The 12,242-nt window shown below is 33.2% G+C and overlaps 1 protein-coding gene across 2 annotated transcripts; it reads right to left on the reverse strand.

Moving 5' to 3' along the window:
- Positions 1-6,668: 6,668 nt before the first annotated feature.
- Positions 6,669-11,991, reverse strand: LOC144564917 (uncharacterized). Of its 2 annotated transcripts, XM_078314508.1 has the most exons (7): positions 11,775-11,991; positions 11,518-11,670; positions 8,841-8,918; positions 8,689-8,754; positions 8,548-8,613; positions 7,065-7,170; positions 6,669-6,926 (listed from the first exon to the last, which is right to left on the reverse strand). In XM_078314508.1, the coding sequence occupies exons 1-7, from the start codon at positions 11,907-11,909 to the stop codon at positions 6,730-6,732; spliced, it is 801 nt and encodes a 266-aa protein (XP_078170634.1). In that variant the 5' UTR covers positions 11,910-11,991; the 3' UTR covers positions 6,669-6,729. The 2 variants fall into 2 exon arrangements, with proteins under 2 accessions (XP_078170634.1, XP_078170625.1); XM_078314499.1 differs by having other exon boundaries at positions 6,669-7,170.
- Positions 11,992-12,242: the final 251 nt, after the last annotated feature.

Below are 12,242 nucleotides of genomic sequence, written 5' to 3' on the forward strand. Positions count from 1 at the left end.
TGGTGTTGTAAGGCTTCCATTTGGGCTCTTAAGGTGGTAACCTCGTCAACTCTCATGATTCCCGATGTGTTGTGGGCTCGTCCACTTCTCTCAGCTGTTTACTCCCTTTGGTTGATCACCATATCCTCAATCATCGCCATGGCTCATTCGGGATCTATTTTTGACATGTTTCCCCCTGCAGCTGAGTTCAAATGAGTTTTAGTAGCTATAGTGCAACCTCTATAAAAGAATTGAAAAAACAACCACATGTTAAGGCCATGGTTAGGGCACAAGCATTGGAGCTCCGCCCATCTATCCCATGCTTTGGTTAGACACTCCCCCTCGGCTTGCTTGAATGTCATGATCTTCGTCCGGAAATGTTGGGTCTTGGATGGAGGGAAGTATTTTCTTAAGAATAACTTCTCCATGTCATCCTATGTCTCGATGTGGTCCCAGTTGACGGTCCTTAGCCACGTTCTTGCATTGTCTCGGAGGGACAAGTGATAGCATTTGAGCTTGAGGTTGTCTAGCTCATATCCTTCTCGAGAGAAAATGCTGCAATGTTCTTCAAAAATCGCTAAATGGGCATGTGGATCTTCGTTTAAGGCTCCCCTGAACTGATTTTGGCCAAGTAGGTGGATGAGAGAAGGCTTAATGTCACGTGGTTCTTGGCCTTGAGGAATGAAACCGAAGCGGTGGCCTTGTTGATGGTTACAGCCATTTTCGTTGTTGTTGTTGTTGTTGTTGTGGTTCCCGTTACGAGATGGGGTTACTTCTCGTACGGTATTGCTCCCGATGCTATCATGGTTCGAGGGTTGGTCTTGGTCGTCCATGATTTGTCGTTCTTCTTCTTCTAATCGTGGGAAAATGAGTTTTCCCTGTGCTCATAGAATGCTGAAAAAGAACTAAGATTAGTTTTCAAACAAAAAGAAAATCTGAAATAAATTCTAAAGTAAAAAACTTAGTATTTAACCTATACTCCCTGGCAATGGCGCCAAAAAACTTGATGAGTATTTTGAAGATATGGAATTGTGCTTGGATTATACTATTTATGCCTTTAAATTTATTACCTTTAATACCCAAAAAAAAGTTTGTTGCAAGCGCACAACCGATCAATGTAGTACTTAGGGTGTCAAACCAGAGAGTATGGTTAAAAACTATGATTTTGACTTTATTAATTAATTTCAGAAAATAAAAGAAAGTAAAGTAAAATAAGGGGGGTTGTTCTAATAATCCTAATTTTGGGTTCAATACCCGGAGGAAGAGTTTTATATAAATGAAAATAAAACAAAGAAAAGAAAGATTGGTTTGCTTTCAAGTTGAGGAGATCTAGGAGTATTCGGTCTACAATCCCTTGATAATTCTATCTATTTGGTTTTGTTTAAATTTATGTATGATTTGATGAGGTTTCTAACCTAAAGTGTTAAAAATGGTCAGTTTCGTGAATTAATAATGTGTCTAGGTAATTCGGACTTCACGGTTAGGTCTTTCACCCTAACTAGCTAGACCATAAGCTCTTATTAGTCTCTCATCTCCTCGAATATCGGTACTTCACGATTAAGTCCTTCATACCAATATTCGATTTAATTTGATATGTCCTAATTAGGGGTTGACTTCACGGTTAGGTCCTTCACTAAGTCCCTAACTTTAATTTCTGTAGTTCCGGCTTAGATTGCAAATTTGTTAGATCCTAATCCAAACCTAGGGTATTTGCATGCATTCATAATTTGGGATTCTCCTATCCCATCCTAACTACTTTAGTTCTTTCGAATCCAAAGCGGGACTTGTCCAATTCAAGTACTAAACTATGTAATTAACACAAATGATAAATCACAGAAATTAACAAACAAATACTATAAAACAATTATAATAAAAACAAATAACATAATAAGATAAAATTAAACAAGTTCATGCATTGACCTAAACACCTAGAGAGAGATCTACTATCTCTTGGAGAGATTCATTACAAAGTTCGGCAAAAATAAGAAGAAATGAAATAAAGAAATGATTACACCCTTTATCAAATCAAAAACCTCAATTTTGCCAAAATCTTGATCGGATCTTCTTATTCTCCTTCCTTGAAAAGCCTCTGGAACTTCGAGAATTTCTGCATATTTTTCGTTGTATTTTATGGAAATAGACATGTACCAAGAGGTGATGAGAGAGATGAGATCGATACCTTGAATGGGAATGAACCCCTTCTTTGCATTGTTTCCCAGACTGTCATGCTTAAATTTGTCTCGTAAAACGCGTCCTTGGTGCTCCAAAAATAGAAAACCTATTGAAAACGTGTAATTATGGCTGTCTGCGGGTCTAGTGTGTTCGCACTGGTGGTGAGTGTGGGTGGTCTTATTCGCATTGGCTCTAACTTTCCTTATTTAACTTCCTAAAAATTTTGCGTATTTCTCTGAGTGCATCCGCACTGGATCCTAGTGCGTCTGCACTTTCCTTGAACTTTTCTTTTTCCCTGAAGAATCTGAAACTTGCAAAAATTGGCTAAGTACTGAGTGCGAATGGGTTGACCTGCACTAGCTGTGACTGCGGATGCATTAGGCTCGGACTTTTTTCTGTGAAGTACTGAGATGCTGGAAATTCGTCTAAGTGTTGAGTGCGTCCGCACTGGTGGTGAGTGTGTCCGCAGTAGGAGCCTTTTTCTTTATTTTTTGTCGTTTCCTGCAATCTAAAGCCAAACAAACGTAGTAACTTGATTCTAGGTGTATTATATTTACTTTATATTCAAAATACAAGATATTTTGTGTTATTTTATGATAAAAACTAGATCGAATGTGTATATAATTTATGCTTATCAACAGTCAAGATCCACCCATCTATTATGTCTAGAAGGACCATGATGGTCAATTCAATGCTCCTCCACAGCCTTCTTCTCCAGTTCCTGTAATTGATCTCGACCATTTGTCGCTAGTCGGGGATGCTGATGAGACTTTCAATTAAGATTTGCTCTGCAGTCCTGAAGACTTTTTTAGGTAAGTTAATGTTCCACTGTTAAGTTTGTTATACTCATTAGGTTCCCTTCAGTTTTTTTCCCTACTTATGAACAAAAGGTTATAGGTTATGCAACTAGCTTCACGTCCTTGATGGTTTAGGGTTTTCCCATTTCTTGCTCAACCCATCTATAGAGGAGTTGTAGATGATAATATTAGACTGATGCAACTCGAAAAACTACAATATCCAATATCTTCTCAGTTTTACCTCTTGCACAACCCATTTGTAAAAATGCCTCTCAATTTCCCCTTTCTCGCACCGGTTATAAATAAAGGTGCCATAGCTAGGTTGCAACATTAAGCTACAGTCCTTTGAAGATATTCACATCTACAAAATCCATAATCTTCAATAACTTAATGTTATTTGATTTCAAAAGTTGTCTTCATTTTTAAATATTTCGAAAGTAGCCTTCATTTTTAAATACTTAGAAACTTAGTAGAAACGCCGACTAAGCCTGAGTGACACACAGACCTAATGTGCGTGTCACACTGATTTTTTTTTTTTTTTTTTTACTTTTTTCAAAAATTTAAAAAAATACTTATTATTTGTCCTTATAATTGAAAGCACCATTTTTTTTAACTCCCTCTCCTTCGTTTGTTTAATATGTAATTTGATTTAATTGGGAAGCTCTATGATGCTTTCTGCTTTTTTTTCCTCTGAAAAAAAAATTCCACAAGGAATATTTTGAATTTGCACTTAAAAGAGTTATTCTTTGTCAAGCAGATAAAATTAATTTTCTTATGGTTCCAATACTTGAATTTTGGTCTCAATGATACTGCTACAGAAAAAATGAAAAATGCATGTAGGATCATTCCTTTTATTGCCTTGGACCTACTTCAATAATTCGAAACTCTAGAAAATATCAATTTTGTTAAAAACTGAAAATAATTAACTTTCAGCTTTTAGGGTTTTCTTTATTCCTCTTACCAGAAAGTTTTTTAGCTATGAAATTCTTCGAATCTGAGCTTGCTAATTTTTCTTTACATGGAGAACACCTAGATGCGTATAATACCCCATTTTCACATTTTTCTTATTAGTAAAATAAAAATATAAAAATATTTTAGTGAGTTAGTTGAAATTGCAAGTTCTTCCTTTTCATTTTGCACTGCAATTAAAAAAAAAACCCTATGTTTTAACATAAAAAGGATCGAAATTTGCTTCCTACTACTATTAGTTGTTTGTACCTTCATTTGAGACCTATCAGAATATAAAAAGTTCTTACTACATTAGCTTCTCCTGTCCACTATTTTTCACAGTTCTACAAGTAGTTAGGTGAAGATGTATGTACTACAGATAAAAATTTACCAGATGATAGGTACTTAACACAAGAACAGAATTTATTTGGCATTTTGCTTTGCATATGTTAAAACAAGCATATTGATATCTAAAATATTATAAAAATTATCTTTGAGACAATGTAAACTACTGTAGGAGTGAATATAGAAACGGCCACAAGAAGCAAAATTAAAGTTACAAGAATACCAGCAAGTACAACAACAAGTTCTCTTTCATGTGCTGAACTTTCAGTTCATCTTATTTTGTCCCTTTTTTATGGAAGGAAATATTCCTTTCCCCTGTAATTTTCTTATTATCTTTTGGTCAAGTAAACTCAATTATATTTCAAAAGGAAAGAAGTTCAAAGCGAGTCTAAATAGAAGCTCGACTACCACACTGTTTGAATTAAATTTTCTTCTGCTTCCTATATTTTCCAGGAAAACATGGATATATAACTGTGAAGCGGAGAGAATTGCATGTATCGATTGTCGATTGAAGATACGCTTCTAAGGAAAACTTTCAATCTTAGCTCTTCATTCTGCTTATTTCTTTATTTACTAATGATATAATTTTCCCTGTAAGATACTATATTGTGAAATTTAGGTATTCATTTTGGTATTGGAGGCTATTGGTGTAAGACCATGCAAGGAGATTTCGGACCATTCGGAGTAAAAATTCTTGCAACTAAGAGAAAATGTCCTTCAGATGGTACATGATGCTCATTTATTTCTTCAGTTATTATATCATGCTCTCTATTTATACACATTAATGTCCTATTTTTTTTTTCCAGAATTAAGTTATATATGATGAAGTTGCGGGTTGGTTGACAAAACGGGCACACCTGAGAAGTATGTATGAATTTGCAACAGAGGTGGATATAGTTTTGACCTTATTGTCCTTGAACAATGACAACAACAAGGACATTAATTCTTTTTCAACATCCCCCTCTCCCCTTAAAAAAAGTATTAAGATAGTAGACATAGATTTATTACTGGTGTGAGCCTGATACATGCATTTGTGATGTTACTATTCTCAAAGTATGTCCAAATAATTCAAGTTATTTTTACTAGAGATTTTTTTGAAAATTATTGCAAGAGTTATATCTCGAGTTAACTTGTACTAGCTGTACTTCTTCTGCATTCTGACACCGAATGTAATATGTGCTGCAAAGTAAACAAAAAATGAGGGAATGTATGTCAACATACACACAAAAATTGTTGCGGTGTAGCTGCAACAATGCACCTAGTGGATTAACTAATCTTTAAACTTTAAACGCTGCCTTCATTATATCTGGTCGCTCATCGACGGATAATATCACATCAAAATATATTTTCAACGTACTCATTCTCATTTGTTATAAATTGACAGACTGAATATGCAAAAATATTTTCCTTCCTCATAATACGAATAATTAATAGTATATATCTAGAATTTTTTCGCCAAACAACGTGATTATCATTCCAAAACTTGCAATACAGTAATTTGATTTTTTTAAATTCCTTATTATTACCACTACATGGGAATTTGTAGAGGTGAAACACGCATCTCGTTTGCGAAGGTAAGATCCCTTTGTCATGGCGTTTGCGAAGGTAAGATTCCTTTGTACTAAAAATTCATATGACGCACTAATAATGTATCATATTTCCTGTGCCCACATCTAAAATGATGCTGGTGTGTACTAGATCAAATTTGAACTATTTGCATGGATACAGATAAAGATATCATATCAGGATATGTAATTTTTAATACGATACAGATATCGAACAATACAATACGAATATCAATACGGCAGTATGATATGTATTAGCTAGATATAAGTGCGGAACTATAAATAAAGTATGAGAATATATAACATAGAATTTTAAATAAGTGCAAAAAATGCAGATAATTATGTGTGTCCTACTTCTTAAGCTCATCAAAGTTTGATAAAAAAAAAGAAAGATTATTAGTTACGTTAAAGCATTCAACCGATTGATTTTATACTAATTTTATTTAAAAATATAAATTTCACATGTGAACGCATACTATAAAATAAATTGATTCGTCATTTGATACAGCTCATGCTTAATTTGCATTCTATATTTTCGTTTACAAAAAATCAAAATAATCAGCCCAAACCCATCAATATATATAATCTCTATATAAAAATACATTGAGAACCCAGATATTATATTTTAAATTTTTTGTAAAATAGATCGACAACCAATATTATACATATGTATATACTAAAATCACTATTACACATATGTACATTAATTTGTTACAAACTAAAATGAAATATAGGAACCTATAACAAGAATCCTATATATTACAGGAAACAAATCGTGCCGACAGTAAGCTGTTACCACATACGTAATAATTGGCTCCTGAACCTAGAAAAGATAAATTAGAAGAAAGAAAAACGAAAAAAAATTAGTTGCAACAAAAAGAAAGAAGAAGACTTAAATGCGGATAGTATATCAGGAAAAGACCCTAAAAAAAGTTTTTCTTACGATACATTTGCTTCAACTTGATTATCTCCCGCCTCTTTCTCCTCGCCTCCGCCGCTGCTTTAACACTAGGTGGTACCTTCGCTACATCAGGCTCCTTTGAGCTCGCCGTCATAAAGGCAATTTTGTCATCAGATGTTTTGGTTGCTGGTGTTTTCAGTTTGTTCTCAGTATCCAATCCTAGAGTGAGAGAGCATGAGACCTCGGTTTCCAGTGCATTAGGTAGAAATTGCTTCTCTTCAACAGTACCACTATGAGAAGTTATCTCCTGGACCCGTGGATTGAGTGATGAATTTCTTGAAAAATCTAAAAAGGGACCTGAGCCACTGGCATTTGGATCGCATTTTATATAATTCTGCACTCGAGGGGACCGTGGACCCCACATATAGTGTGCCCCTAGCTGGGACATGGTTAACCAAGCAAGCTGTAAGAAACAAAAGTTCAAAAGATGATAAAGAAGCCTCATTATTCCTCTTAAAGAAATAATTAGTACTTGGTAGTTAACATAAACAAAAATAACTTTTATTGCTTGTAGGAAAATCCCTTGATCAGGCTTGTATATCAGACGAAGAGTCTTTCATATGGGCGAATTTATACAAAATAGTAAAAAATAATAATAATAATGAATTATGTACAAAAGTTCTGCACATAATTTACACTTCTCTGATTTTTTTTTTCTTTTTTTCTACAGAATTAACCCATAATTATGTACAAAAGCTCTCATTAGTGGGTGAACTTGAGCCACCCTGTAATTGTTAACATATATACCTCATACATACAAGCTTAACTTAAAGATGCACAGTTGTACACTTGGTACAAAATAAGCACAATTAAACATGAGCCACAAATATATATATAAAAAAAACAAATTAAAATTAATAAACACAATACTTTTGACATCAACCAATTATTTTTACTAAAAAAAAAAAAAAAAACTTTTGACATCAACCAATAACTCGATTGTTAATGAATAACCAATTTTGAGATCAATCGAGCGAGTCCAATATAGTAAAGGACTCTTGAAATCTTTATCATTACTAAAAAAACACAACAATATAACACACGAAAAACCATCTCCTTTTCCAAAGAGTGCTGATACATAAATTTGAAACTTCAAAATTTTCATTACAACTTATTTACATGTTCTCTCTTTTTAATTGGAAATTGTATATTTTATGCTTAATTTTTTTTTATTTTTACCATGTAATTTGATTAAAATAATAACTAACGAAAAAAAGGAGGCACCAGCCGCCTTACCTACAGGGCTACAACACTCACTTTTTTCTTAATTTTTTTTAAACAATTCTCAGTTTTCCTGCAGTCACCAACCATCAGAATCTGTCGACTTCAATTGTTTGCCGATCTATAAGTGCTCATTGGATTCGGTTTGATATATGCTTCTATTTATTAAACACAGTCAACCAAAGTCATTGAAAATTCTTTTCTTGCATGATATGGTTTATAATTGTATTTATTCCTTTCTTACATTTTCACCTTCATGTATATATCTTATAAACTATATGTATCGTTATAAATAAAACACAGTAGGTGATTGCCTACTTTTCCCAAAAAAAGAAAAGAAACAGTCAGAAAATGCACATTTCTTAGGTCCTAAAAGACAGGAACATGATCTGATACAATTCTCTCTATCATCGACAAACTTTTGGTTGCCTAAAGAAACACAAAATGCATTATCACAATTGATATCATCCCTGGAATTCCCGACATCTCATGAACAACCATGGGGTTGATACTTCCGAGTTCCGATGTGTTATATATTTCTACATATTGAAAACTATACCTGTTCCTTCAGTTTTCTGTTTTTATCTTTCAAAGAGAGGTATTCTTGCATAGCCATTTCTTTCTTCTACATGTAAAAGGAAATACATTATATACTTTTCTGAAGAGAAATGAATTACAATCTGAAAAAAGTAATGCATACCATCTCCATGTGTTGGTTCTCAGATGATAATGCTGCTACTTCTCGTGCAAGCCCCTCACGTAAAGCCTAAAAATTTAATTAGAATATATAATACAATCACATACATGAATACATGTAAGAAATTACATAACTATGGTATGCAAATTTCTTACTTGTCTCCTAAGAATTGTTTGCCTGGCTGACTCTCTGTTTGCCAAAATACGGCACAATCTCTTAGCTTCTCTCTCTGCCTAAAATTATAGAAACCAGATCAACATTGTAAATGCTATAAATTTGATTTTGCATATATAGAAGTTCAGTTTCTAACATTACAAACAATATCATACATGCATATATATACACAAGTGATCACAGGTAGGCTCAAAGCTATTTTGCAGCAGGCCTGAAGAAACTCAATTGAAACAATTCTATATTTGCATTCCCTCTACTCTTACTAGATACCTATCTTATTATAATGTATTACTCGAGCTAATCCACTGGTAAAAATATATGCATTAATTACTACCCTCATTTCCCGAATACAAAGGAAGATGCAAATGATGATCATATGATTCATATCAATAGTATTGTAATATCAATGTGGATATAAAGTATTCCATACAAGGAATGTGAATTATATAACACCAAAATTGTTGTAATAGATTGTCAGTCATAAATCTTGCCTATCGAGTGCCTTGTATGCAATAGGAAAAATAAACTATTACATTAAATTAATTATACTTAATTAACTTATTTCGACTAATGGGTTATAAATTGAACTTGGTGCATCAATTACTTAGAATGTTGTAAACATGTATTTATGGAAAACTTTTATATAGATACATCAAATGGTTTTTAGAACCATATGTAAAAATAATATTCATATTTGTAAATCTATCTACAATTCTACATACTGGAGAAATCTCAGGTGCATCTTTACTCGCATATAAAACAAAAAAAAAAATATTCGAAATTTGATACTACATAGATCCAGGTATTAGCATGAATGCAAAGCTTAATTATGAAGCTGAAAAGGACGGAATGTAGATCTCTTGTGAGACATTGTTATGAGAAGTCACAAGTTTGAAATTGGAATGTAGATCTCTTGTGAACATTTACATCTTGTTTGAATGGAGAGTAGAGAAAGGGAAGGGAGGTGAAGAATAGAAGATAATGGAATGGAATGAAATAGAAAAATTAATTTTAACTTCTTCTTTATATTTGAATAATTAATGAGAAAAAATAAATTTAACTTTCATTTTTGTCATATTTCTTATTTGATTAATTAAACTTTAGAATGTTAATGAAAAATTTGGTGACTGTTATAGATTTGTGACAAAAAAAAATTGAATGAGAATTATATATATAGGTGTGACAAAAAAAATTGAATGAGAATTATATATATATATATATATAGGGCACGGCTAATTTGCTGCCGGCATCATTTCTGCCGGTGGTGCTGCCGCTGTTTTTTTTATTTTCTGATGTCCAAACAACAAATCCAAACCGTTAGATGTTTAATCTATACTATAATCTACTTGGAGACCAAATTTTACATTTTTTGAAATTTTTTTACTATTTATTAAGCTGATTTGAAAACTGCTGATTTCAATGCTGTAGAAATTTACTGAAATCAGCAGTTTTCAAACCAACTTAATAAATAGTAAAAAAATTCCAAAAAATGTAAAATTTGGTCTCCAAGTAGATTATAGTATAGATTAAACATCTAACGGTTTGGATTTGTTGTTTGGAGATCAGAAAATAAAAAAAATGGCGGCAGCACCGCCGGCAGAAATGCTGCCGACAGCAATTTAGCCATGCCCTATATATATATAGGTTGGCTAAGATCAAAGTGGTAGTTCCTGAGGTTTGGTGCTACCAATTTGTTTTTCAATTTTCAAAGTTCAAAACGTTGATCCGAACCATTCAAGTTGATCTCTATATTAAAATGTGCTTGGAGACCAAATTTTATATTTTTCTGAATTTTTTTGTTATTTATTAAGCCACTTTGAAAATCGCTGATCCAACGGTGGCTTCTAATTTTAATGTTTTGTTAAGCCACCATTGGATCAGCGGTTTTCAAAGTGGCTTAATAAATAGTAAAAAAATTCCAAAAAATGTAAAATTTGGTCTCCAAGTAGATTATAATATAGATTAAACATCTAACTATTTGAATTTGTTGTTTGTACATCACAAAATAAAAAAAGGGGCGGCAGCACCTCCGGCTAAAATGCTACCGGCAGCAAATTAGTCATATCCTATATATATAAGATATAGTATTGGATATTTGTATCAATTTTTTTGAAAATATTTGCAACAATTTTTTTTTCCATCTATTACACCTCTACACCTCATATCGGGAGAGAAATCGACTATATTGATTATAGTTATGCAAAATTAAACCTTTCATCTCATGTACTGTGTAGTTTTCACATCCGACATAATTTTATCATCATTTTATCATCCAAATACGATTTGAGAAAAACTTTTCTTTTCTTTCCATTCCATTCCCTCCATTCTGTATTCTCCATCCATGAAAGAAGCGACTCCGGCCCAGTCTTTTCTTAAATAAAAAAAGTTTGTTTAATTTGTACTGAAATTGTGAGTCCCTCGCGTTGAATTAATGTCTTAAACCAACGATTTTATTAGCAAGACAAGTAGACAACTGAATTAAGAAAAAAGTTTGTTTAATTTGTACTGAAATTGTGGGTCGCTCGCGTTGAATGTCTTAAACCAACGATTTTATTAGCAAGACAAGTAGACAACTGAAACACAAGTACCAGGGAAAAAGATGGTTCATGGACGTCTCCAGTTTCAGATTCGCGGGAGAGGAACTATAAACATACATACCTCGGTCAAATTTTGTTTCCCTCTTCGACCAATCTTTATCTGAGTTTGACTGGTTGAAGTGCCAACTTTAACCTCCTCTGTTTTCTCTTGTTTTTTTCCTTTCTCTGCACCCTCTGCCGCCTTAGCTTCATCTCCTTCATCTTTTACTTCTTTCTACATGAATTAAATACCTTCTTTTACTTAATTTGTATTACAACAAATCATTTTTCTCTCATGTATCAGGAACTATTGAACAACAACCAAGAACAGATGCCTACCTCTTGCACATCAGGTTCCGTAACAGCCATATCCGCTAGCGCTCGTGCCGCATCAATCTCCATCTCAACCATCCCTGTTTCGGGTTTCAGATCTGACCCGGACCGGTCCAGTGAAACCCGGCTAACATACTCCATTGAAAGTGGCAACTCACCGAGACTAGAGCAGCAAATTAAAAAAAAATATATACACCAGGAGTTCAGAACTCGCTTAAAGGGAGAAGGGAGGGGAACCTTAATAAAATATCATCAAGCAAGCACGGAAGCACGGAGACAAAGGAGGTTCGGAGGAGGTTTAAAATTTTAAGATATGTACGTATATATAAAATTTTGGGAAATTTTTAAACATGTACTTGTATATTTAAAAATTTAAATACTGAAAATTTACCTTTAGTTTAGTGAAAAAATAATATTTTTTATATAGATGTCACATTTTTAAAATTCAAATAAAAAAGTTCCCTATAGATGTTA

The sequence above is a fragment of the Carex rostrata genome, chromosome 1 (assembly GCF_964058835.1).
Source record: "Carex rostrata chromosome 1, lpCarRost1.2, whole genome shotgun sequence".
Taxonomy (NCBI): Eukaryota; Viridiplantae; Streptophyta; class Magnoliopsida; order Poales; family Cyperaceae; genus Carex; species Carex rostrata.